The 27,981-nt window shown below is 39.4% G+C and overlaps 1 protein-coding gene across 3 annotated transcripts in view; it reads left to right on the forward strand.

Annotated features, from left to right (window-relative positions):
* The first annotated feature begins 456 nt into the window (after positions 1–456).
* The window catches only part of SRBD1 (S1 RNA binding domain 1), a 197,593-nt gene continuing 170,068 nt past the window's right edge, over positions 457–27,981 (forward strand). For all 3 annotated transcript variants that reach the window (XM_008699821.2, XM_008699822.2, XM_008699823.2), the window contains exons 1-5: positions 457–595; positions 5,745–5,824; positions 9,210–9,390; positions 16,023–16,388; positions 24,960–25,126. In XM_008699821.2, the coding sequence (XP_008698043.2) occupies positions 545–595; positions 5,745–5,824; positions 9,210–9,390; positions 16,023–16,388; positions 24,960–25,126 (845 nt within the window). In that variant the 5' untranslated portion in view covers positions 457–544. The remainder of the gene's footprint in view (positions 596–5,744; positions 5,825–9,209; positions 9,391–16,022; positions 16,389–24,959; positions 25,127–27,981) is intronic.

The following is a 27,981-nucleotide window of genomic DNA, read 5'->3' on the forward strand; positions in this document are numbered from 1 at the left end:
GCACCTCAGGGACTGTGTGAGGGCTTCTCAGAAGAGGCAAGATTGGGTATTTTCACAGACTAGAGCAAAAACCCTTATCTCGGGGCTTCGGAAATAAAGAAACATGCTAAAAATACGCTTAGAACACTCTGAGGTAAGTTCATTAACGATGACTAAAATTGACTTTAGAAAGAATAAAACGTGCTTGTTTCTCATTTTTCTACTGGAAATTACAAATAATGTAGCGAAAAGAAACATTCTTGACTGAATTTAAAGACGCTGGATGCGAAGAGAGTAAAGTGTTTGTGAAGAGAAAGAACAAGGAGGCGGGTCCCAGTTCGTAGCAACGCCGGCCCCACCTCCACCCGGATCCGGGGAGAGAGAGCTCGCCCCCGGTCCCCGGAGCAGGGCCCCACCTCAGCGCTCCCACGGAATCCTCGCTCCGGCCCCGCCTCCGTCCGGCTCGGCTCCAGCACGCTCCCGTAGCGCCGCGCCTCTGAGGCGAGTGAAGGAGAAGCGAGGCGGGACTTCCGGCGTTTGAAAAACTTCCGGCGGGAACCGGAAGATGCGGTCATACACACAGAATCCCGGGCCTTCTGACTCGCCGGGCGGGAAGGTGAGCTGAGCGTCCGCCTTGGCGGTGTTCTTGAGGGCTCGAGTGAGCCCGGCACCTGGGCTCCGGTATTTTTGGGGCCAGTTTAAAAAGTTCGGAGCGCTCGTTTGGGAAATAACATCCCTTTTTAAAGTGAGAAGTTTCATTACATTTTACGGTCTGCGGTCTGTATCTTCCAACCTTACACCCGGAAAACCCCTCCTAGCTGCCGCGTGTCACCTGGCGCGTCTTCTCAGTCAAATTTTAGCTCTTAGCTCGTAGGGGCAGACATGGGAAAACCCAGGCAAACCTAGATTGTCTCTATACCTCAAGTTATCGAAAATGGGGGAGGAAGCACCCTTTTCACTAGCACATCATGGCCTGGTCTGCATCAACCGCATCCTTAGCAGTGTGTCTGGCATATAGGAGGCGCTGAATAACACTTGAGGAAAAGAATGAATGAATGGGAACTCTCTAGGCAACTTTCCTCGAACCTCCCACGCGCCAGAATGTTATTAATATAATGTTTGTGGAATGGGAAACGAGCCTAGTCTCGCTGTTTGGGGCTCTGGGTTCTAGCTACATAAGTAGAACATAGGTTTTCCCTTTGAGTAAACCATTTCACCTCACTGGATCTCAGGCTTCTGGTTCATTAGGGGGGAAAAAGTATCTGATTGAGGCTCTTTACAGGTGTATTACTGTATTTTTATTATGGAGGGATCTTTGCTGACATTTCAAGCACTTCTTTTTGTACTCAGGGAAACTTCTTTAGGTACCTCTTAAAAAGTTGTTCCCCTCTGCTCTTCTTAAGATTTCTAATTGTGGTTTTCCCAGTTTTAATGTAATATTTATGTGTGTGCAGGTTTCTTCACCCCCCCTTCCCTTGATTTTTACTTGCCCTAGTTTAGTGCCTCCTGCCTTAATATCACAGCAATTGATTTTGAATATGCTCATGTGTCCACAGAGAAAAGACAGCTTTGCTAATGAAAAATTTCAAGCCACTAAGAATAGGAATGTTCTTCCGTACCATCACTCTTTCAAAAACAAAAAAATAATGAGTGCCATGTGTGCTATTGCTTAATAGTGATGGGGAAAAAGGTATACTCCTCTATAGAGACCATGTTGTATATATTCTTAGGTTCGTTTAATAAATAGTTATAGAGCAACTATTAAGTGCTAAGCTCTGTATTATGCAGAAGTGAGTAAGGCAAATGTGGTTTCTTTCTTCATGGTGTTTACTGCCATGAAGTAAACATGGGGGATGCTGACAATAAACAAGGATAATTATAGATTGTGCTTTAAATAGTACTGTATGAAGGAAGTAAATTGGGTCCTATAATAATATTATACCTGGGAAACCCATTTTAGGCCTGAAATGCTGAGCTCTAAGAGATGAGAAGGAGCCAGCCTATTGAACAGGAAGTATAGTGTTCCAGGCAGAGTGAACCTGAGATGGCAAAGAACCATGCTTGTTACAGTGACTGAAACAGTGTCTTGACTGTGGCTGAAGAGCTGCAGCATATGGTAAATGTGGTTAGAAAGGTAGGCAGGGGTCAGTCCTGTAGGGCATTTTAGAAGGTCATGGTAAAAAATATGATTTGGTTCTAAATGGAGAATGGAGTGGGAAGTCATTGAATGGTTTTAAAGCATTTTCTAAATGATCTTTTGGGTTGATATGTGGAGAATGGGTAATAGAGGCAAAAGGGGAAGCAGGGAAGCCAGTAGAGGCTATTATAGTAGTCTAAATAAGAAAGATTGGAGACTAAAGTTTCACTGGAAATCATAGAAATTTAACCTATATTTTGATAGAAGAATTTATGTTACTAGTAGACTGTGGGAGGTGAAAGAAAAAAAGATTTGCAAGGCTTTGGCTTAGCAAATGAAACTTTAGAGGATGATAGATGTATTCAGTATCTTGGTTGTGGAGATGTATATACCTATGCCAGAATTTATGAAGTTTGTACACTTTAAGCATGTACAGTTTATTGTATGTCAATTATAGCTCAATGGAACTGTTAAAATTTTTCCAAGGTTCTGGCTTACCCATCCATTTAGGTGGATGATGGTGCCATTTACTAAGATGGGAAAGACAGGGGCAGGAATGGGTTTTAAAATAAGAAATGGTTATCAAGATTTCATTGTGGATATGTTAAATTTTAGGTAACTTTGAGACATCTGCATAGTTTCATAGACAGTATGGATAGTTTATTATGTAAATCTGTATCTTAGGCAAGATTTGGGATGAAGGTATTAGGGCTGTTAATAAGTAGGTGATATAGAAATTTAAAACCATGGACATGGATGGAATTTTGTTAATCTAACAAATCCTATGATAAAAAGAAAGGGAACACGGGAGGAGAAACCGCTCCCAAGAACATTGGTTTTTGAACTGGAATATGTGTATCCTTGGGATACACCTGGCATAGGCCATTTTTAAGAAATAATTTCTAGGTCCTTAGTTTCTGTATATACTCTTTCTAAAACCGATCAGTCTGAAATTGACCTATGTGCTCATGCATAATTCTTTTCCCTTTTCTTTCTTTCTTTTTTTTTTTAGAGAAAGCACGCATGTTCACATGTATGAGGGGAGGGGAGAGGTAGAGGGAAAGGGAGAGAGAGAGTCTTAAGCAGGCTCCGCGCAGAGCCTGTTACAGGGCTAGATCTCACAACCCTGAGATCATGACCTGAGCCGAAATCAGAGTCTGAAGCTGAACTGACTGAGCCACCCAGGTGCCCCCCTCCTTATCAAACTCATATTTTTCTACTTGTCAAAAGACAAGTTTACATCTTACTCATCTTTCAATGGTAGCGTTGCTTCCAGGGTGCCTAATTAAGGGGCATTTGGAAATACTTATTTCAGGGAAGTCTTTAATAGTTAATCAAAATTTTATGAGACTGCCAAGGGTTTGTCCACCCCTATTTTATTTTATTTTATTTTATTTATTTTTATTTTTATTTTTTTTAGATTTACTTATTTATTTATTTATTTCGACAGAGAGAGAGCCAGTGAGAGAGAGAACACAAGCAGGGGGAGTGGGAGAGGAAGAAGCAGGCTCCTATCAGAGAAGCCTGATGTGGGGCTTGATCCCAGAACGCCAGGATCACGCCCTGAGCCGAAGGCAGACGCTTAACGACTGTGCCACCCAGGTGCCCCTGTCCACCCCTATTTTAAATGCATTTCTATTAAGGTTGAAGTATGGAGTAAGAATTGGTGCATGGTGGTCTGTAAGGGAATGTTCTGAATTCAGGTATGTTGTAGAATGGGGTGGTGGGAGTAGATGATTTAGTTGGGTTGTTTGTTGGGAAACTAAGTATGTTCAGGTTTTTATTTTGGGGTTCGTCAGATTGTCTAGAGAAGAGCCTTTCCATTATCCTCCCTGGACGGTAAGGATCTGACTAGGAGCTTAGTGGGAGAAGAGGACTGGAGGAGGGGTCCCCTACATTTTAGCTTTCAGTCTGTATGGTTCCTATGCCCACAACTATACTTGCTGTCCTCTAGTCTAGAAACTGTTTTGTCCTCTCCAGTGAATAAACTCCAGATGTTCTCCTGGGGCAGTTGCTTAATAGCATGAAGTAGATGAGGGCCTCTAGAGATATTTCTTTGCCTCAGACAGCTTATACCAGCCCTTAGTCCTTTCATCTGTAGTTCCAAGGTATTAGGTACTGCTTCTTGTGAATTTTTTTTGAGGATAGTGGAAAGCAAATCGGTTTGCTTCTGAAAAGCTCCCGCTGCTGACTTGGAATTTTAATTTTTATTGTCTGTCTTTTTGGCTTTAAAAATTTTGAGTTATGCCTTGGAAAACTTTTATTCCCCCACCTCTACTCCAAATTATGAATATGATCATCTTTATTTTCTGTAGTACTTTTATGGTTTTATTTTGTACATTTAAGTTATTAGTCAGTGTGGAATATATTTTTGTCCAGGGTGTGGCAGTAGGTCTTAAATACTTGTTTTCCTCCGGAGGGATAACTTGTTGTCTTAATACCACTTATTGAATAATTTGTTTCTGCTCTGGTTTGAAATGCTACCCCATCATACACTGAGTTTCTCTGTTTGCATTTTTGTTTTATTGTGGAAGAGTACATGTGACACAAATCAAAAGTTACCCATTCCTTTATGATCAATATCTAGAAGCACTTCTTTGAGAAAGGATGACCTGCATAAACATAAAATGTCACAAAGGGGGGTGAAGGAAAAAATGGAAGATTATCCTACCTACTTCCTGGAGACCCTGTTCCTTTTGTTCTCCTGCTTTACTCTGAGTGCTCTCTTGTCTGTTAGTTCTACACTTACTGGACTGACTTGAGCTATAGAACCAGGGCACATGTTCTGAAAACCTCTCTGGTATTTCTGTGAGGCATTCGTTTCTTCTCTAAATGGAAGTTAGAACCAGAGGCATTATAACATATGACTGGTTTAGAAACTTTTTTAAAGGGTTCCAAGCATGTCAGAGTCTTGTGTAGTTTTTGTGGTTTGACATATACTCTTTAGGTAATAAAATTTATTAGCTAAAGTAAATTTGCTTATTTCCTATATTATAGGATGTCTCTGGTTATTTGTCTCAATTTTTTAAAGAGCTAGGCCTTGGAATTTGGTAAATATTTTCTAGTGACATTAGTGATTAGTTTATTTTTTATTTTCAAATAAGTGTTCAAAATGAATGGATTATCTTGTTTTAGGAATAATCTGGCTGCTATTCAGTCCATCAGTATCATTTATTTGACTGCCAACTTTGTAGATAGGCCTTTCCTTTATATTGTGAGAAGATATAGAAGTGGGGAAATACTTCTTACAGTTTAATAAAGGATTTTATAATTTGCTGATTGATGAGCCATCTAATAGCACTTGTGGTATATACAAACATATAACTCTGAAGAAACTAAAAATCGTCACCCTGTTGGAGCTTACATTTTTCCAAAGATGGCACATACTCATCAGGCTTTTAAACCATTTGAAGGCTGTTAGGTGCTCTTATAGTTGGCAGCCGCGTAGGAAGGGAAACCAGTGTTCAGGCTTTTGAATGCTTCTCATTTTTTTTTCCCTGTGGCATTTTTTAACAGCAGAGCTATTGGAGCATTAGTTTCGAATGGCATATCACTTAGTAGACAACATAAGTGATCAGTCATTCAAGTGATTTAGATTATGCTGATTTTAATGTTCTGTTTCTTCCAGATGTCATCATTGCCAAGAAGAGCAAAAGTAAAGGTGCAGACTGTGGTGTCCAAAGATGAATTCTCTTCCTTGTCTGAATTGTAAGCATATTGGTTTCATATGGGGTTGGGAGAATGACATATATTTTAAGGAAGAATGCATTTTGTCACATTAATGTAAGTCATTTGGTTGAAGAAGGCTGTATATTTTTCATTCATTCGTGAGACAAATGTTTATTGAACTCATGCTTGTGTCTCAAGCTCTGTTTCAGTGTTGGTGTTAAACTATTGAACAAGCAGAGAGAAAATAACCAACTAAATATATAATATGATATTTACACTAGAATGTAAGCTCCCTGAGAGCAGGGAGTTTTTATATTGCTTCAGAGCAGGGTTTCCCAAACTCAGCACTACTGATCAGATAATTCGTTGCTGTGGAGACTGTCCTTTACATTGTAGGATGTTCAGCAGCATCCTTGGTCTCTACGAGCTAGATGCCAATCACATCTAGTTGTGACAACCAAAAATGTCTTCAGACTGTCCAGATATTCCCCATGGGGGCAAAATTGTTTCCCGTTGAGAACCTCTGCTTTACAGCACTGTAGTGTTTGTGCCCTGAAGATATTTGTTGAATAAGTAACTGATTAATGTTAGGCAGTAATAAGTACTCTAAAGGAACATAAAATAGGGCAAGGGATAGCGTGGTCAGTGGTTCTGGGCAGGGGACATCTTGGATAGAGTATTCAGGAAAGTTCTTTTGGAGCATGTGGCAAGAGATCGAAATGAAATTTACAAATACAACTTGCAAAGATCTGGGGTTGGGTGTTCCAAGTAGAGGGAACAGCAAGTGCAAAGACCCTATGGCAGGAGCAAGCTTGGTGTGTTCAGGGAACAGTAAGACCCCTGTGGCCAGATAAGAGTCACGAAGGCAGAGAGTGATTGGAAATGAGATTGGAGTGGGCAGGGCCTAACAGGCCATGACAGAGCGTTAGGGTCTTATTTGAAGTGGTGGAACTGAACTACTATGACTTTGCTCTTTGGTGAGTCAGGTACACCAGGTGGAGTTGTCGTGCAAAGTAAACTTTATTTGCAGCAAATAAAGAAATCACAGGGAATAGCTTTCAAAACTTCCAAAGAAAGTGAGTGGGTACCTTTTGTTTAAGGTTAGAATGAATATTTAGATAGGAAAGCCTTGTTGTCTGTGTAGAGGCAGGCATCAGGTCATGCGTGCACCTTAAGGAATCATGCCTGTACGTACATTGTAGGTCATGTAAATGAGGCTGAACCTACTCTTTGGGCGAAGATTTTAGTATTATGATGAGGAAAAGGTAATTCCCAGTCATTCCAGGGGTTACTCCAAGGTCCATCTGCGCAGGCGCGAATCAGGGGTTTAGCTCGAAGGGTCTGAGTGGTCTGGGCCCGTGAGAGGTCTTGTCAGGGCAGTTGCCATCACCTGAAAGGTGGTTTCGGGTTTCATTTGCCTGAGTTAAGAGGTAAGCTGGAAAGAAGAGCTTAAGGAAGAATGTAAACAAAGCAGATGGGCAATAAAGTTCAGGTTTTGGGGTCTAACTGGTGACAGTAGCTTGAGACAGGGATGTGACGTGCTCTGGTTAACGTTTGTAAAAGATCATTCTGATTTCTTGGTGGAAAACAGACCATAGGGGAGTCAGAATGGAAGCAGGGGGTCAGTTAAGGAGATTACTATAGAAGTCTAGGGTCCTGGAAATGAAAGTGGTGAGAAGTAGTCTAATTTGGTATATATTTTGAAGATAAAGTAGACCAGATATGCTGATGGATTAGATTTAGGGTGTGAAGGAAAGACAGGAATTTGGGGAAGACTGGAAGAGGATCAGGTATGAGGGTGGTAAAATCAGGGGTTCTGTATTGGACTTGGTAAGTTTGAGATGATTGTGAGGCATCCAATGAAGGTGGATATACAAGTCTTGAGCTCAGATCAAGTGGGAGATAGAAAATTGAGATTCCTCTCTATTCCGCTATCAAATAAGATAAGGTCATCTAGTAAGAGAGCTTAGAAGAGTGCTGAGGACAGAGTCTTAGAGGATCCCAACATTGAAAGGTTGGGGAGAGGAAGAGCGGTAAGCAAAGGGACAAGGAGAAGCTGGAGAAGCTGCCAGGGAAGTAGGAGGAAAACCAGGGGAGTGAAGACCTTGGGAAGACCTGAAAGGTGTGAAGGATGTGTGGTAAGGAGTGAGGGCCGGATGCCTGTGATAGGTCAATTATGGTTAGTGGGAGATGACCAGCTGTCTTAAAATGGCCTCACATATAATAAAATAATACCTGTTCTTATGTTTTTCTTTCTGACATCTGAAAACCCTTTTGTGTCTGTCATGTGACTTTTGCAATGTTCCCCTGTGAACTGGGGTCTGTGCTCCTGCTGGACAAAACTGAGGTGGAAGGAAGTCGTTCTGCTCAGTTTGGAGATAGTATGAACAGAACCCTGGTTTTCTGTTTCCTTAGTTTTCTAATTCTCCCTCCTTTCAGTGCCACTGCTATGTGTTAGGTGAGTTTAAATGATTTTGTTTGTTTTTGCTTACACTTGGGCTTTAGTTTCCATCTGCTTTTGAAGAGAACTCACTGTAGGGGGACTATCAGTGGCTTGACCTAGGAGAGCACAATGTAGAAGAAAGAAGTCATTTAATCAGGTTTTTGCCTCCAGGCAGAACTTAAACCTTTCGAAAAGCCACAGATCCCTATTCGCTAGCCTTAGTGAAGGAAGTGGTTGTCCTTCCCACTAATACTGACCTTTTACATTAGGGGTGGACATAGATTTAAGTGGGTTGGCAGGAGCATGATGTTCCTTTACCAGCGTTCATATGGCTATTTTTCCTCTGCTGTCGCTGAGTTTGATTCATGGGTTTTTAGAAAATACTGTAGCTACACCTGATGCAGTCTAACAGGAAACAAATGCATTCTGTGAAAGGGAAAAACAAAACAAAACGGTTAATTGAAGCATTTGGAAGGGTCTTGGTGCTGGCTTTTTATGTTATTTAGGGTGTTTCCTAGAGCCATTTCCCATTCCTTACATTGGTTTGAATAACTTTAAGTAAATTTGATTACCACTAAGGAAATTGTTTAAGCACTTTTCACTGTTATAAGGGCAAACCTTACAGTGACTATGGTGTGACACCACCCAGTAAATTGCTTAAGGTAATAAATGGTTTCCTCTGTTTTGAATATGTGTGTGTGTGTCTGTATGTGCGTATGTGTGCATGTGTGTGTGTGCTGGGTGAGTGAGAGGGGAATGGAGAGACCTGTGATTCATAGCATATCAGGGGCTGTTTTTACATTGGTCCTCGATCAACTCTTGTTTTAGTACTTAGCTATATCTGTTCATAGCCTGTGCTCACATCACTCCATTTTATATTAAACACCTCCTACCTTATTTTTCTTTCAAGAAGCATGTCTCTTTCGCCTTTAACATTTGGCTTCATTTTTCCTAGAGATTTTTCTGTCAATTTACTTCTAGATCATCTGCTTCTGAAGAAGATGACAAGGAAGATAGTGCCTGGGAGCCCCAAAAGAAAGTCTCCAGAGGTCGTAAGCAACCTGTTCCCAAAGAATTCAAACCAAAGAGGGTGCCACGAATGAAGAAGACCACCCTACAGATCAGTGATGGCTCAGAAGGCGTGGCTGTTAAGGACGAGCTGGTAGGTGCTTTAGTTGGGTGGAGGGAACACTGTAGTGCTTCCCTAATTGGTGATGCTACTTTCTCCTTACAGAGATCAGAGCAGAATAAGTAGTTGACAAAAGTACAGGGCAGTGGCATTCCCTACCATGGGCTGTAGTAGTATTTATCATTAGACCCACTGTGTTGGAAAGTGAAAGAATATTTATCAACTGACATATTGATGTATTTTGCTATAAGCAAACACTGTATCTATACTAATCTGGATTAAAACACAACAACAATAAAGTATAGGCTTCGTTGCGTTACAAAAAGAGTTGTGCATTTCCAAAATCATTCTGTGGTATTCCTTTGAGAAACTGCTTCCATAGTACATTTGAAATAATACTCTTTTAATATGGAGTAGAAGCCTGACTTTCCAGGGACACATTTATTGTGTATGGTGGTGGGCATTATATTGTACCTTGCTGTGCTCTTAGATAGGGCTTTTACTTAAATCAGTCTTTCTCCTGTTATCCAGTACCTCTGTTTCTTCATCTTTACATGCAAGCTTTTCACTGCATGTACTTAAATGGGTGAGCAGGCTTTACCTATAGCTGAGAAAGTATTGACTTCTATCATCTTTTTGGCAAAATACGGAGATTCTTCATTAAGTATGGCATGGCTGCACCTAAAAGTAGCTTGATTTGCCTAACCTACGAACTCTTAGTTCAGTGGTTCTTGGTATTAGGGTCATAAACCCTTTGAGAATCTGAGAAAAAGTTATGAACCCTCTCTTCGGTAAAATGTGCACATGCCTAGCCTCTAAATATTAAAACATAACTCAGAAAGATACAACTTAAGAACCCTTGTCTTGGTGTTTTCTTGATCCTTCCAGTGATGCTCGGTTATATGTACATAAAAAAGAACTCGAATAGAAAATCTTTCACTTAAGAAACATTCTCGGGGGGAGGGGGCTTAGAATTTCTTTCAGAATTGCCAAAATTCATACATTTTATACCTCAGTGAAAGCACATTGAGCATATTAGAAGACTTCGTTTCGTTAGGTTTGGTGTTCTGCTCTGCTGTAGCCACCACCGAACAAAATAATTGAAAACCTTATTTTGGGTAGAACTAGAATTGGTAGCCTCCTTATAACTTTATTTTTAGCAAACATCATAGGTAAAATTAATCATTATTTAGTCTCTTCCTCTCTTTTTTGCTGGCATTTACAAACCCACTGGCCACGCCATTCATTGAAGACTTTAGCTCGACTCCACTGCACATCTCCTCTCTGCCACCTTCTGCTGTTGTCCTTAGTGCCCTCCACTGGGGTGAACTCCCTGATGCTCTGTGTTCTTGGTTCTTTGGCCTCCTCATCTCCAGGGACTGTGTCTTCTTCTTGCCTTCACCACCCGTCTCATGAACTCAGCCTGAATCTTGCCATCATCAGAAACTGTGCTACTGACATTCCTTTCCAACCAAAAATACCTGCCTTCGGAGTACCAAGTCACCATTTCCTGTTCTCCCAGCTCCCTGTTCAGGTGCCCTGATGGCCACACTTTTACAGCCTTGTCACATCTTCTCCTTGGTAGCTCCCAACCCGGGGAGCTTGAAAAAAATGCCAGTGTCGAGGCGCCTGTCCAGACCAGTTAAATCTGGAAAGAATTCTGGGACTCAGGGGTATTACTTTCCTGAGGCTCCTCAGGTGACTTCCGTGGACAGCCGGGGCTGAGGGTTACGACCTAATCCTTGGACTCTAGCACTTCACCAGATCTGCTTCACGGATCACTATCAGTCAGCCCTTTTCTTGTCCTACCTTACCTAGTCTAGACCACATAACCTCTCATTTCAATCATTTTTTATTAGTCTCACCAGTTTTGCCCGTCTTTCCTTCAGTCACACATGACCGATCAGACCCAACCCTGGGTGAGCCATCGCCTCTGCTCTGCCAGTACCGAGCTGCAGACTCTTGCTGAAAACAACCTTAACCTGATTTTTCCTTTAGATTCATAATCTCAGACCTCAAAATTACACTAAAAATACCTGGTGGACTCATTCTTTTTCTCCGGCAGATTTGTTTTTCCAATTTTTTATCTTTTCTTAAACATCCTCAATTTCTTTCTCTCCCTCTCAGCTGATGACATTGCCTTTTACGTATTTGAGAATACGTGAAGCTCCACATTATCTCACAACTAGGCAAGATATATTTGCATTCCTCTTCTGTCCTGTTATGGTGGAGGAAATGTCATCCCTCCTGTCCAGGATTAGTCCCACTGCTGTGGCTGTCATTGGTGTCCCCTCTTGCTCAAAGTCTTACGTGTCTTTAGTCGTCCCCTTTCTTTTCTCTTTTCTCTCGTCAACTTTTCTTCCAGTGGCTCAATTGCTACAGGGTATAAAAATACTCTTTTAAATATAATTTTTAAGAAGCCCCCCTTCAACTCCTTATCCCTTTCCAGTTATCTGTCAAGCTCACACTGTACAGCAGGAGCCAAGGCCAAGGCCTGCTGACTGATTTGACTGGGAAAGACACAATGAGCTACTTTTTTGCTTTAGACAGTTGACTGCTTTCAGAGACAGCAAAAAGAAAAATAGTCAAATTCTTCTTGAAGTCTTGGGTTTAGTCATAGGCTACATAATAACCATGTGGAGTGTTAAGGCTGATTACAAAAGCAATGAAGGCAGAAGAAAATGAACTTCGATTATTCAGTCGGCCAAAGATTCAGGTTGAACATAAGGAAGAAAAATATTCTCATGGAGGCTTACTAAACTTGAGTATATCACTGAGACAGGCTGTAGAATCTTAGAAGCTTCATAAAACGGAGAGATATTTTCTCTTTGTTTTCAATAGTTTAGTTCTACCTTTTTCAAACTTTTGGTCTTTGAACCCCTTTACACTTTTAAAACTTATTGAGGAACCCAAGGAACTTTTGGTTGTGTGGGTTATTGATATTGATATTTACCATATAAAAATTAAAAATGAGAAATTAAAATATTGACTAATTTTTTAAAAAACCTATTACATGTTAATGGAGCTAATTTTTATTTTAATGAAAAATAAGTGTATATTTTTCCAATCAACAACAAAAAAAATTAGTGAGAAGAATGATACTGTTTACATTTTTTCAGATGTCTTTAATGTCTGACTTACTAGAATATGACTGAAATGTATAAAGAAAACCCACCTTCACAAAGATCTGTATTTGGAAAAGGGAGACGTGTTTTAAAAGCTTTTTCAGATGGATATTCTTATTTGATGTGGTACCAAAACTCAATAAGTGGTAGTTTCTTAAAAGTTTGTTTCATTGTGGAATCTGATACCATATTAATGAACTTCTTAAATTCTACTGCATTAAAATCCACTGGTTTGTATTATTTTAGTGGGTCTTTTACCCATGCATGGTTTTGTGACATATGTTGGTCATTTGGAAAATATCGGTTCACTGATATATGCAAATCTTCCAAATGTTAGCATCTTTCATTATCTGATATCAAAAAAACACATTTGTTAATATAACCTCCAGACTCATCACAGTGTTGGGAAGCTGTCAAGTTCACAGTAGATACAAATTTTCCAAAATTCTAATTTTCACTTTTAATGCCTAAAATTTACTGTTGGTTGCAAATGTCAGGTGTTTCCTTAAAGTGACAGTCTCAGTTCATTTCTGAAAAAATGTCCACCATATACCCAAGTCTGAATAACCATAGTTTGTCAGTCATTATTTCAAGTAAAAATTGTGCTTTATTCAGTTATTCAGGTCACAACTGAAACGGGTGCACAAGAGTTTTTGTTTGAGACGACCACTGCACATGCGTATGCACTGACATGCAGCAGAAGTGTTTTACGTATACTGACCATTTCAGCATAGAGTATTAAAAAGGTGTGTTTTCAAGGATTGAAACCTTAAAAATTAATACTTTTTAAAATTAATTTATGTAGGCTCTACCCTCAATATGGGGCTTGGACACAACCCCGAGATCAAGAGTCACGTGCTCTACCAACTGAGCCAGCTAGGCGCCCCTAAAAATGAATAATTTTTTTTAAAAAATTTTTTGAGAGAGAGAGAGAAAGAGAACAAGCAAGGAGGAGGGTCAGAGAGAGAGGGAAGAGCAGGGAGCCCAATGCAGGGCTCAATCCCAGGACCCTGAGATCACGACCCAAGCTGAAGGGAGACACTTAACCCACTGAGCCACCCAGATGCCTCTAAAAATGAATAATTTTTAACTGCATAGTTAAATGAAACTCATCGTTTTACTGCCAAGTGTGTGGCAGTGAAGGGAACAGTGATTGCTACTACTGCTTGGTGCCATTGCTTTGGGGTTTGCTATCATTGCTCTTGTACTATCAGTGAAATGTCAACAAAAAAAGGCAAATTGTGTCTTAGCATTATTATGAATGGAGTGTGACCTCGCAGACCCCCTGAAAGGGTCTGTGGACAACACTGACAACACTCAGTAAATCTTGCCTGAAGGCTCCACAGAGGATACCTTTAAGTGTCTTTATGATTGTTGACTTTTCTTTTTTTCTCTCATTTTACTTTTTCTTTGTTTTTTTGCTTCCTTTTCCCTCTCCTAGGAGGGGTAGATATGGTAGCGGTGGTAATGATGGTGGGATCTGCAGATGTGTTAGTGCTTACCATCAGCCAGGCAACGTGCTTAACACTTCGGTTTTGTGAGCTTACTTAATCCTTACAACAACCCCTCGAGGCAGGTGCTAATACTATCCTGATTTTGTAGATAAAAAAGCCAAGGCAAGAAATGTGAAGTGATTTGCTCATGGATAATAGATGGTACATGATGGAACTGGGTTTCTAAGTTAGCAACATGATTTTGTCATCATTTCAGGAACCGATATATCTCTCATGGCTGGTTTTACCTTAGCCATGCTCATAAGAGGGATGTGTAAAACCAGAGTGCTGATTTAATAATTAATGATTTGATATAATAATCACAAGGACATGAAATTTTTCTCACTGGTATTGTCTATCCTCAGAGGCTGGAGTATGAAGTAAGTAGGCACTTAAATAAGAATCAGAAATTTACTCAATGAGCATGGATCTAGATTGGGAGAATTAGATAAATCCATTCTTTTGGATTTATTGAATGCCTACTGTGGTCTAGGTATCACGTTTGTCACGATGACGTCAAATGTTTTAAATGCACAAATCTGAGGTAGTCTGATGTATCCATCTCACAGGAGGGCTGTCTTACTGTTGGGACCAAAATATTCAGAGTCTGTTTGCTAAGCTTTCCTTTTTCTTATACATTGCTTAGAAGAATGCTGATCATACTTGCTTTTTACAGTTCCTGTTTTTCTGCTCCTCTGTGGCTGATAGCCCTCTGTATGGTTGACACCTTCTTTCTTTTACTATATCAAGTCATTTGATCAGGTTATTATCAACTAACTACGGACCTAGAAGTCATTCTATTTTTATATCTCTGTTCTTATCCATTATGTTTCAGCTACAAATATAATATTCGGGGCTATCTAATGTACATCATTTCCAGGTTAGGTGGTAGTGGGTGGGTAGTAGGATGGGGATGCTCTTTATTGTAGTTCCCAGTATTTCCAGTAGTCAATAATTCTGGAAAAATACTTGATAGGAGAGAAAATTGAATTTTGACTGAAAAATAGTTTGGGAGTTCTTCTTTTATTTGAGTTTGTGCCATCTGCATCTACTTAGGTAACCAGAAACAGGCCAGCTTATGAAATTGTAAACTCCATACAGGTTGGGTCTGTATGTTATTTACCACTCCAGTGCCAAAATGAGTGCCAGGTGTCATTCCTTCACAGCCGAGCTGTTGTGAGGGGTGAGGTGGTGGAGAGAGTGGCCCTTGGACACTAGTGTGAACTACTACGTAGATTCCTCCTAAAGGAAAATGCCTGACACCACTGTGCTGTCATGCTGTGTTTTCTGTTCCTCGCCTTCTGCATAAATTGGTGGCAGGTACAGTCTGTTGAGTTTTATGAGTGTGTGGGTATTACTTTTCTCCTCCAAAAGGTTGGCTTTTGATTGCAAGTTTTAAATCTTGGTTTTTCCAGCATGCATAGACTTATCCTTTACTCATTTTAAAAAAATGAAACTTTATTTCTAGATATAGATTCACATGCAGTTGTAAAAAATAATACAGAGATTGTGTACCCTTTAAGTTCTTCTAACGGTGACATTTTACAAAACTATAGTAAAATATCACAACCAAGATATTTATATTGATAATATCCAGGGATCTTATGAGATTTCTCCAGTTTTTCTGTATTAATTTACTTATGTATTTCTGTATGTTTAGTTCTGTAGAATTTTTATCACCTGTATGCATATGTGTATCCACCATCCAGAATGGTTCCATCACCACAAGGATCCCCAGTACTGCCTAGTATTTGCCTTTTTGTAGCCATACCCACCTCCCTTCGGACCCTTACCCCCATCTCTGACCCCCCAGTAACCACCAGTTTTTTCGGGAATGTTATATAAAGCATAAATCATTAATGTTATGTAAATTTTAAAGTATCTAATTTTTTGCAATTGCCTTTTTCCCCATTCAGCATAGTTTCCTAGAGATTTTTCCAAGTTATTGTGTGTATCAATAATTTGTTTGTTTTTATTGCTGAATAATATTCCAGAGCATTTGGTTTTTATCTTTTAATTCTCATGTATTCTATTCGTGGTTTGATAGAATAACTCTGTGGCTATTGCTGATGTTGATTTGGAAGACAGCAAAAATAAATTGGATAGCGTGAAGACTCTGAAAACAGCAAAGACAAAACGGAAGAATTCATCTCAATCACCTTTGGGTCAGAGGACCAAAAAGCTGAAAGCTGATGAAGAAACCAACATGGCCAACACCGCAGAGACACCATCCACGAGCACCATGTGGGAAGCTGCATGCAAGAAGGAAGAGAATGAAGATGACTTTACATTTGGTCAATCCCCTTTAAAGAAAATGAAGACTGAAACATGTCCTCAGGGGCAGCCCGTGAGATTTCCAGCAAATGCCAACAGCATTAAAGAGGAGGTGGAAATGAACTGGGACATAGTACAGGTATGTGCAGTCATTTTAGTTTGTCGGGTTCCTTTGTTTTTGACTAGGATAGGAGTGATTTCCGGAGGCTTCGGCCACTGGTTCCTGTCCTAGGTATGCTGTTTTATGTTGTAGCTCATCATCTTCAGCTCTTGAGCTAAGAGCTGTGACCTCAGGCAAGGTGGTTCTCTTGCCATGGTATTTTGGTGAACATGCTCTATGTAGAGAGATTGCACCAACACACTGGGCCCTCATAAGTTCATTGTGAAGGTTTTGTTTTGAACTTGGACTGTATTTCCCTGTAAAAGTAGTGTGACTGATTAGGACAATGGCCATTAGTACAGCTCTAATTCTTAATGTAATGTTGTAATATACAGTAAACAAGGTCTAGAAATTTCTTAGGAAAAATCTTTCTGAATTCCAACTTGAGCTGCCTTGGATTTCTTCCAATTTCTTGTCTTTAGGAATGACAGAGAAGACCTGAAGAGTGACTTTTAAATGGTGATTCTCAACCTTTTTTCTGTGCCAGCGCACTCTAGGGACATTTCAAAATTAATTATGGTAGTGCCCCTCAGGGTAGATGGGTGGGATCTTCCTGCCTGTCCTTTGTCTCATGGTGATTCTGATGGGTACTCCTTCCTCTTCTGTGAATTACTGCTCTAGAGCCCAGGGCCTCTGCTCGCTCCAAGTACTACTTCTCAGTCTGGGACTAGCTGTGTGTTACCCTTTTCTTCAGAGGAATTTTTTTCCCCATGTTGTCTCTTCTGTTACCTATTAGTAGAATATCACCAGTAATTTTTAATTGATTTTTCTTTTCTCTGGCCCACTAAGGAGTAGAATGTTGCCTCAGAGCTTTCTTCTCATCCTTGTTCCTGAACTAAATAGTCCAAAGTTTCTTGGAGAAACAGTGTATTGTTAGGCTCTGTATACCATCTTTTTCTTTATTCACTTAGGCCTACAAGGACATGTTTTAAAAGGATGGTTCATGGAGCACCTGCATCAGATCACCTGTAGGCTTTCTTAAAAGGCAGACCCCTTGCTTAGTTCCAGTTCAGACTCACAGGGGCTGGTAGGCGTGTCCCACTTCCTTTTCCTTTCACTAGCACATAGAAGCTTATGTCTCTGCTGTTGACGTAGATCTGCCTCTAGTAGTGGGTAGTCAGCAGGAGAGAGGGAAGAAGGTTTCAGAGACCATGAAGTCTCTTGAAATGTAGAGATAAGCTCTTCAGGGTTAAGGGCTGCTTACTCTATGACACTTTGCTTCACACCTATCCCCTGATCTGTGTAACAGAGAAAGAGATGAACATATTCCTGCCTTAGCCTATTATCTCTTGGTTACAAGTAATAGAAATCTACTTCCAATGACCTGAAACAGAAAAAAGTTTATTACCAAGGATACAGGTCTTTCAAAGAATGGAAGGGACAAAGTGTGATCAAGTCTCCCAGAGACCTTGAACCAGAAATTGGAAAACTGTGAAGAAGGCACTTTCTCAGTTTTCTCTTTCTTTTCAGTTCCAAGCATTGTTTTCTCCTCCTCCTCCTTATTGGAAGTGATTTTTTGACAGTTCACACAAGCCTGCTCTTGGGATCTGGCACTCCTTGCTTGTGAGTTGGGAGAAATGGCTGCTATAGCTGCCACCTTCACCGGGCACCCTGACAACTAGTAAGCTCAGCGTTTTCTACATGGCTTTAGGGGTTGCCCGGGGAACTTTAGGTGTGATTTGCATTTGGGTTTTTTTGTTTAACCATATGCAGTCCTCCTTGTCCAACCTTGAGTTACTTTTTCAGACAATTCCTGTGGTATATATGGATTTCTTTTCCTTTCCTTTCTTATTCACCCAGAAACAGCAGAGAATAATTTTGTCTTGGCACTGCATTCCTGCTTCCAAACATGGATGACAGCAGTGGCAGGTGTTAGGGGAGAGGAGACTGAGAAGAGTGAGAGTCACCAGAGCTGAGTCCAACAGTCAGGAAGGCCTTGACTCTGGATGAGGACCAGACTCATTGAAATGCCTGTGATATGTATATTATCTGCCACAAGACAAAGTATGTGGCCAAGTTCTTTGGGGAAATCCTGAAAGATACCTAGTTAGTAAGGAGTTGTCAATGGAAATTAATTGTATAGAGATTATTAATCACTACTAATTGATCCTGTGGGAAATGTCATTTCTGTTTCCTTCATTTTGTGTGCTGTTCCCCATAGCCCCTGTCCACCATGTCATCATGATCCTTTTTCTTCCCATACATGGTATGTTTCTCAACTCTGAAAAGTCAACTGCTTTTTCAGGAACATCACCATCTTGTTTAGGGAGGGAAAACTGCATTGCCAATACTTAAGTACTTAAGTTACTTATAGACTGTATGTATAAACATACTTTTTGTCCATTTCTTACTCAGGCTTTGGGGATTTCCGGATTCCTTGAGCAGAGGCAACCTATTCTTCAGCGTTTTCCCCCAAACTGCCAATGTGTGGTTGCTGTCAGAAACTAGTTTTCATTAAAGAACATTATATAATTATGCAAATATGATATAAATACCATGACCTTTTTTAGAATTTGAAGAGGTGACTAGCTACAACCAGTTTTTGAGAAAATTAAATGTTTCAAAATGGTGATTGCTGTTAGAGTCTCTTCATTTTAAGGGGGCTGGGAGTATGGGAGTGTAGTAGCCACATATAATATGTTAGTGAAGTTTGCCAAATTAGAGAGGAAAAGCAAGCAAAACCCTCTTTATTAGCCATTTTTCTTGCAAGAGATGATGAGGAATGATGTGGGTGAGGAAGACCATGGGATGACAAAATTGGGGAAAGAAGTGGGGACTGGAAGGAGGTGAGTGTGCCCGAGTTGGCTTTCTCACTGCACTTCTGCATATAAGCACACACCACCCATTAGGTTACCTGTTTGTTTCAGGAGGGATTAAGTAAAACAATTGTATTAGCCCTTTTTGCTTTTATGATTTAGCTGGTGTTTGCTATGGGCTTTATAAAACATCTTTTTTTTTTTTTTTTTTAAGATTTTATTTATTTGTCAGAGAGGGAGAGAGCACAAGCATGAGGAGCGGCAGGCAGAGGGAGAAGTAGGCACCCCACTGAGCAAGGAGCCCAGTGCAGGACTGAGCCCAGGATTCCGGGACCATCACCTGAGCCGAAGGCAGACACTTAAGCAACTGAGCCACTCAGGCGTTCCCCCCCAAAAATCTATTTCTGAAGTCTGTATACTTCTGCTTTGAAGTATATATAATACTTTGAAGTATATATAGCTCATGAATGTTCGAAAGTAACAAGATTCCATATCAAGAAACAGAACCTTACCAGCACCCTATAATCCCCTTTATATGGTTTCTAGTCTCCTGTCCCCTTTCCTTCAACCACTCTTCTGACTTCTAACAGCATAGTTTTTCCTTTTGCGGTCTTTAAGGAAGTGTCTATGTGTGATAAAATAAGTAATATAATAAAATAAATAGACAGGGATAAAGAGAACAACAGGAATCAAGAGCTTTTGAGAAAGGAAGTGTCAGATTGCTGATTGGGGAAAGATTTTGAGTAGAAAATTCTCTCTCTCAATTCTACTCATTAGAGTAGAGTTTAATTTAATTTTAGTTCTTTTAAAATATAGCTGCTGCCAGGATGATTAAGGCTATAGTTTGTTGATACTCAGATTCTTTCCTTTTTAACTGAGGGAACGGGAATATAGATTGGAGGATTAAATCTCAGGACACTTTGGAAGAAGGCCATTTTGTTGGAAATTTTAGACACCAGAGGGCAGTGTGAAGGCACCATGTTTCATCTGCAATGGGATTCAGGAAGAAAAGTGAGGCTGTTTGTTTAATTTGTATTTTTGCCTGAAACAAAATCATCTTGCTTTGCACACAAATCAAATATTTGAAAAGATAATGTAGCTTGTGGGACTTGGGGCAATTTACTTAACTTTTTTGGACCTCAGTTTTTCTTTCTATAAAACAGGAGTAATAATACCTATCTCATATAGTTTGAGTTAATACTGAATATGTGAAAGTGTTTGGAACATAATAAGCTCTATACAAGTGTTAGCTTCCAACAACAGTCACAAAAAGTGCCTCTCATATTTGAGTGTTAGGGTTGAAAAAAAATCTTGAGACTGCCTTCTTTTTTACTTTACTCTCATTCCTAACCAGTTAACTATAAATATTATTAAAGTAATAAACGTGAATAGTTTAAAAGTAAAAACTATAATAGTTCTCTCCCGTATCCCTACCCATCCCTAAGGTTTGATTTCTACTTTTATCTCTTTTAGTTATATCTTTGTTGTTTGCCTCATTTTTCTAAAACACAGATTTCTGGGCCCTACCCCAGAGGTTCTTCTTCAGTGGATCTGGGTGGGGCTCAAGAATTTGCATTTCTGACAAGTTCCCGGGTAATGCTTATGCTACAGGTTTGGGGACCACACAATGTGAGCCACTTTCTCTAGTTCACAGATCTCATTGACTCGTAAATGTCACAGGGATTTGTACAGGCAGGTTGACTCAACAGCCAAAATTAAGTAATGAGCAGATCGTTAATGAGTGGTTTAATATTGAGTATAGAATAAAGTTCAAACTGTACATGAAATTCATCATCTCCTCCATCCACTTTTCCATTTCTCACCCCATCTCAACACCTCTTGTACATTTTAGCATTGCTGAACTTACAGCAATTTAAAAAATGTGCAGTGGTTTCTCCTCAGTGGTTTTTGATATGGTGTTCTTTCTTCATGGAATTCCTGCCCATTTGGCTGCCTGGAGATACTTTCATTCTCTTTCTTGCTTTTCCATTGCTGCAGAATTAGATGTTTCTACCTCCCATGTCTCTTGAAACGATCTATATGTGCTTTTGTCAGAGTGCAGATCACAATAGATTTTAACTACTTGTCCGTCTTTCTTCTTTCTAGCTTGTAAGCTCCTTGGGAAGAGGGACTTGGTATTTTACATTTCATTTTCACTGGCTTGATATGGTTATTGGCATATAATATGAGCTAAAATAAACATTTGACTAAATTAAGAGAGAAGGAATTAAATGATTTGGAGGCCCAAAAGTGGAGATGGCTTATATGGAGCTTTGTTGTCTTTAATTTCAAGGAGCAAATCTACATAAGCTGCAGGATATACTCCCTTACCACACATGATGCTTCTGGACCATGTACGACCCAGATGTGGATCTCAGGCTATGTTCGAGCCCCTTTCAGTTAACAATAGCTGAGGTTTAGGATAGTGGGAAACCATGGGTTTCTCTAACAATCACATGGTTCTAAAATGATGAGCATTTTGGTGATTTTCATTTTTCATATCTATCTTTTAGAATCTGGCCTGTCTTTCAAGGGCCAGCTGAGATGCTACTCCTGTAAGAAGCCTTCCTTGATTACCCCTGGGAGACCTTTTTCTTCTCTGAAAACAGTATATCACTGGCACATCCTGTTTTATTTGTACTTATTTGCATTAACATTTGCCTTCCCTTCTAGATTGTTTACTCCTTTAAGACAGTGCAATTTGGAACCACACTTTGGAAGGGATTTTAAAACTATGCCACGGTGGTTGCACTTTTACCAGTACGTAGATAAAAGTCATTGGAGCTTGTGTTCAGAAGAAGAAAAAGAAAAAATACCCAATTTATTATGTCTGTGTTTTAGAAATATAATCAACAGTAATGCAGAGAGGCTGGGTGGAAAGCATAGAAAACAAAACTACCCTGTGGTTCAGATAAAAGATGATATTAGCAGAAGGGGAACTTGAGGGGAAAGAATAGACATTTTCGAAGTTCAGTTTGCTTCCATGGTGACAGATTAGATTGTCGTGATAGGGAACACACAGCGATACTGAGGACATTGACTAGAATGCTTTTGGTTGCAGTAAGAGAAAACCCATCTCGAACTATCTTAAGCAATGAAGGAGATTTCTTGACATCTGTAACAGGAAAAGTTTGATCAGTGCACTGAAACAGTCTTTCCACAATTCTCTTAGCACTGCCATCCTCAGCTTCAAGAGTCTGTGTGTACAAACCATGTTTCTCTAGAAGAAACTGTACCTGGGTCCAGAGTTTCAACCCAAATCTTGAGCTTCATGCTGACTGGACCAATCTTTTTGGCCACACACCAGCTGTTAATTATAAAACAGTTGGATACTGAACAAAATGCTTTGGAGGTGTTGAGGTCAAGTACTCTCAAGGCACATAGCTGCTACATAGTAGGAAGGTGGTGTTGGAGGAGATAGCCATGATATCCCTGAGGAATTCTGTGGGAGAAGATGATGTTAATTGGACTAAGATAAGGAAGAGGTACAGGTTCGAGAAAATACTAATGAGTCTGATTTTGTAGGGCTCAGGGAAGATAACAAGCAAGAGCAGCATTTCTGAAGGGAGAGCAACCTCAGGAAGGCCTCTAAAGAGGGAAACAACTGGTTCTAGGAACTAAGAGAAAGTCATTGGGGCTGGCTTTTTTTTTTTTTTTTTTAATTTTATTTATTTTACTGACAGAGAGCAGAAGCAGGGGGAACAGCAGAGGGAGAGGGAGAAGCAGGTTCTCCGCTGAGCAGGGAGCCCGATGCAGGGCTCAATCACAGGACCCCAGGATCATTACCTGAGCTGAAGGCAGACGCTGGCTTCTAATAAGGGGAAGACTGGATAAGATTAAGTTGGCAGGAGGCTGATGTTTTTTGGGTCATGGTAAGGAGTTTAGATTCTAAATGCAATGGGAAATCATTGAAAGGTTTAAACTAGTCAGGTGACATGATTCAATATACATTTTATCTTTTTTTTAAGATTTATTTATTTATTTGAGAGAGAGCATGTGAGCATGCAAACGGGGGTGGGGAGGGGCAGAAAGGGAGGGGGAGAGAGAGAGAGAACCTCAAGCAGACTCACTGCTGAGCATGGAGCCCGATGTGGGGCTCAGTCACTATCCTAAGATCATGACCTGAGCTGAAATCAAGAGTTGGACACTTAACCTACTGTGCCACCCAAGCACCCCCCCCCAATATACATTTTAAAAAGATAATCCTTGTTGGTTCATGGAGACTGGAATAGATGGGATTGGAGTGGGTGCAGGAGAATAGTTACAGGCTATTGAGTAATCCTGGCTTGAACTAGACAGGTGTGGGGAGGAAGAAATGAAGAACAGTAATAGACTACAGAAATATTTTGCAGTTCGAGTTAATTAGTTCTTATGATAGAGTGGATTTAAGAGTTGAAGGAAATGAAAGGGTTGGACTCTTAGTTTTCTGGCTTCAACTGCTATTTGGACATAATAAGGGGGAAAACTGGAGAAGGAATAAGTCTGAGAGGAAGAACACTTTGCAAAGCCAAGTTTGAGATGCCCATTATGTTTTCAAGAGAATATGTCTAAATGAGTCTGGAGCTCATGTGGAAGAGAGCCAGGGCTGAAGATGTGAAATAGGCTTTCTCACTCACCAGAGAGATGGTATTAATGCATCAAAACGTGATGAAATGTAGGCCTCAGGATTTAAGATGGCCAGAAGAGAGTATCCTCCCTCGATGATCTCTGGATTTCAGCCTCTTACTTCACCTGTAGTTTTGAAATTCACTGTATTTTATATATTGACTTGATTTTGCTAATTAGTTGATTTTGATAATTCTTTAGTAATTTTTCTGGTTTTTTTTTTCCCTTTCCAGTTTTGGCTGATCTTGGGCAGTAAGATTGAAATAATAATAAAATTTATACCTTTCGTACTGTACTTTGAAAAATCTGCTTTTGAGAACAGTTACCGAAATTGCCTTTCCTTCTTTCTCTTCTTCAGGCTGACTTCTCTAAACTTTTCTGCTTACATGTACATGCTCCTGAAACCTATAGATTTGTTTTTTTAAAAAGAATTAATTATTTCAAATATGTAGTATATGTGTATGATATGAAAATCAAAAGATACAGAAGAGTCTTCCTACCCTTACTCATCCAGTCACTGACCTTTTCTGAGAGTAAGCCATGTTACTAGGTCTTGTGAGTCCTTCCATATCAGTTCATCTAAGATTAGTTGCATGGTATTCATTCTACTCTTATCATGTCATGATTCATTTACCAGTTTCCCATTATAGACTTAGGTTTTTGCTGACTTTTACTATACTGGAAAAAGTTCTTCAAAAGATATCACTATAAATAATATCATTTTCCAGGAGTATGAATATATCAGGATAAATTCCGAGGAGTAGAATTGCTGGGTCAAGAGTTTATGAATTATAAATTTTGATAGATAATGCCAACCTGTTCTTCCTCCAGAGGTTATACCATTGCACTTTCTCACTAGCAGTGAGATAACACAGTGTCATGTGTTGACACATATGAACTCAATGAGTTACCAACTCCTTGATCTTTGCTGCTAATCTTGAGAGGTGAAAAGTGTGTCTTATTGAGACCTGTAGAATTTGAATGATTACAGAGTGGCTTTGATTGGATTTTACTGAATTAGTGAAATGACTATTTTATGATTGTCAGTACATATATGTATTTTTTTAAACCACTGCAAGTGTTTCTAAGTGACTGGAGAACATTATTTGATTCTGTTTTTAAACCGTACATTATAACATAGATGTTTAAGTTTCAGGATTTTAAATCACTAAGTATCCTTAATTTGCAGGTTTTATCTGAGAGAACGAATATTGAACTTTGGGTTTGTGCCAACATTATTCGTCTCTTTAATGATGATAACACAATTCCCTTCATCATACGGTATCGAAAAGAGCTTATTAATAACCTCGATGCTGATTCCTTGAGAGAAGTTCGACAAACCCTGGAGGAGCTCCGGTAAGAAACCTGGGAAGGGATGAGCCTACTGTGAGGGAAAAGAGGCCATGTGAGCCAGTGAGGGAAAGACAGTTCCATTGTTTTGTTTTCTTGAATTACTGTAACTGAATGTAGTCACCTTCTAACAGAGAAAGTCAGCTCATTTTACTTCTTTAGGTGTGTACAGAGTCCCTCTGCTGGAGTGTTTATGAATAGCTCGGGCCCGCATGGGCAGAAAGGAGATCTGCCTTAAAAGTGTGTGCTCAAGAGTTTGACCGTCATATTCTCTCATAGAAATACTTGTGTATAATGGCAAAGGAAGGAAACTGAGAAAAATACATTTTAGTGTGAATCTTTGCTAGCTTATGTAAAACTGTCCTCTTAATACTATGAAGTCCCTAAATGGAGAGATTTTTTTGGCAGTATAGAGTTTGGTAGGAAATATGTATATTTCCTTTTTCTGATCTTTTAAAGGGCATGGTAATTTGATATTAGTGGGTTTTAAGTTTTGTAAAGCTATAGAATGAAAAGCATCCTTTAAAAAATTATTCCCCTGGACTTAATGTAATAAGTCAGAAATAAGCATGCCAAGACTATTAACTATATTTTTCAGTAGAGTTTATTAAACATTCTTCACCATTCATGCATTTATTGCATGTCTCCTACATGCCAAGTGCTGTGTTGTTAATGTGTGTGTTCTTCAACTCTACGACAAGGATCTGATTAAAATTGGATAGAATTCTTACCTTCAAGCCATTCTAAAAGTGCTAAAAGTTGTTTTTTACGAGCAGCCTGATAATCTTCCTGGGATTTGGGGGGAACCTGCATCTCACTAGCATTTCTACACCTTTTGTTGAAGTTCTTTTAGTGCCAGGAGGATTAAGATGCTAATAGGTGGAGGATTATATTTCATTGAGAGGCAAAATCAATTAGCCAGCCCGGAAGTATAAATGACTGGCTAATCAAATGGTTTCAGATTTAAGTCTTCCAGGCCCAGGTTAGTACAATCAAGCATCAGGGGGTACAAACTGGAGATCCTAACTCTTGAAAGGGGTAGCATCTGTTCCAGCTGATTACTGACATGCAGTCTTGTCCGCCCAGTTTGCCAGCTTGTCCTGTGCATTTTTTCCCAAAGAACCTGGTAATCTGAGTTTTTACATAAAAACTTTCTGGGCCAGATGAAACCATCTACAGGCCACATGTAGAAGGCCAGTAGTTTATGAATTCTGAAGTAAGCTTTCTATTTGGTTGAAGGCAAGGTGATGAAGAAAATCTGAGGATTTGGGATCTGAAATTGGGGAAAGTGTCACAAACAAGCAAGAATAATTTATTTTAAAAATTAAAGGTATTCTAAAAATTAAAGGTATTTTAAAAATTTGGTTGTATGGGGGACAAATAGAAGCTTTATGTCAAGATTACTATTATTTTCTTTTTCTATAAAAAAACTTCTGCAGAAGAATTCATTCCCTGGGTATCTATTAGTAGTGAAATACATTGAATATTAGTGGAGGTATATTTCTCTGAATAAGTGGGGGCATTGACGGGGGCTTGGAAGATCTTTGTATACCATACAGAGATTTGAAAATGAGATATGGTCTCTATTTTTTCTTAAGCTCAACATTTTCTATAACTTAGAGCATTGGTTTTCAATCTGTTAATTGCTACCTATAAAGGAGTAGTGAAACTAATGTAGTGGGTCATTACTACTTTAACAAAAATTAAATAGAGAATAGAAAATGTAAGAGTACAGTTTATGTAGTAAAAGTAAGTATTGTTTCATGAAGCTGTTTATCATATGTTTATGTAACTGTGTATTATATGTATTTATGTTTATACAACTTTATTATATCTAAAATTATATATATGTGTATATGTGTACTAGGTTGCAAAGTAAAAAATATTTTTTACTGAGGGTCACTGTTAAAAATGGGAATAAAAAGGTTGATTATGTATAGTAGGGAAAACTTCCTGTTTTTTCTCTAAAGACACCTTTCCTCTTCCATATATGCAGGCCAATAGGACATTGGCCTTTTGTCAAAATGACCCTGGTGGGCTTCAGCCCCTGAAAACAGTCTTGGGCTACCAGGAATGTAAAAGATACACAGGTTGTAATCTAAGTACTGCATATGCTTCCTCTTTAATTTACAATCTTCTACCTTTGGTGTTTTTTTTTTCTTTTTTTATAAGTAGATTTAATTTTTTTCCCCATCAATCATTTCTAATAATCTGTATTGGCATCTAACTTTTTCCCATCATTTTAGCAATTCCAATTAGGCAGATGCTGTAAGTAGTAGCAGGTAACGAAGTAGGGTGAGAGGCATTAGATATAACAATAGGATTGTGTATTCACAGTACAAAATCATTATAATGTAGTGGAATGACCATGCCCTTGCCCCTATTATCTATGCATTGATTCCTGGAATTAGCTTTTCTTTGTGAAATCCTGGCTGTCTCCATTGGAGAATGGTATTTAGAGACCAGTTATGGGTGCTAGGTGTGCTGGTCCTGAGTGATGATACCCAGTAGCAGTGAGCACGTCTAGCACCGATAACTTGGTTTCTATGCACTATTCGCCTGATTCCGGGGCTGAGGCAAGGAAAGTAAAAGCCTGGAATATCTTGTGCCAGAGAATAAGGAAGTGCTCAAAGAATGGTGGGAATATGTTGAAAGAACACAGAAACGAGCTTGGAGGGGTTACTTCTGGTCAAATTTGGAATAATTTGAGGATCAAAATAAGTGTTAATAATGGATTATAACCATTAAATGAAAACCATGAGTCTGTGGTGATATAAATAAATCAGCATATAAATTGAAACTTTAATAAGGAATGGGATAATTAAATAGCTTTAGAATACCTCTCCACAAAATACTTAATT

The sequence above is a fragment of the Ursus maritimus genome, unplaced genomic scaffold (assembly GCF_017311325.1).
Source record: "Ursus maritimus isolate PB19 unplaced genomic scaffold, ASM1731132v1 scaffold_6, whole genome shotgun sequence".
Taxonomy (NCBI): domain Eukaryota; kingdom Metazoa; phylum Chordata; class Mammalia; order Carnivora; family Ursidae; genus Ursus; species Ursus maritimus.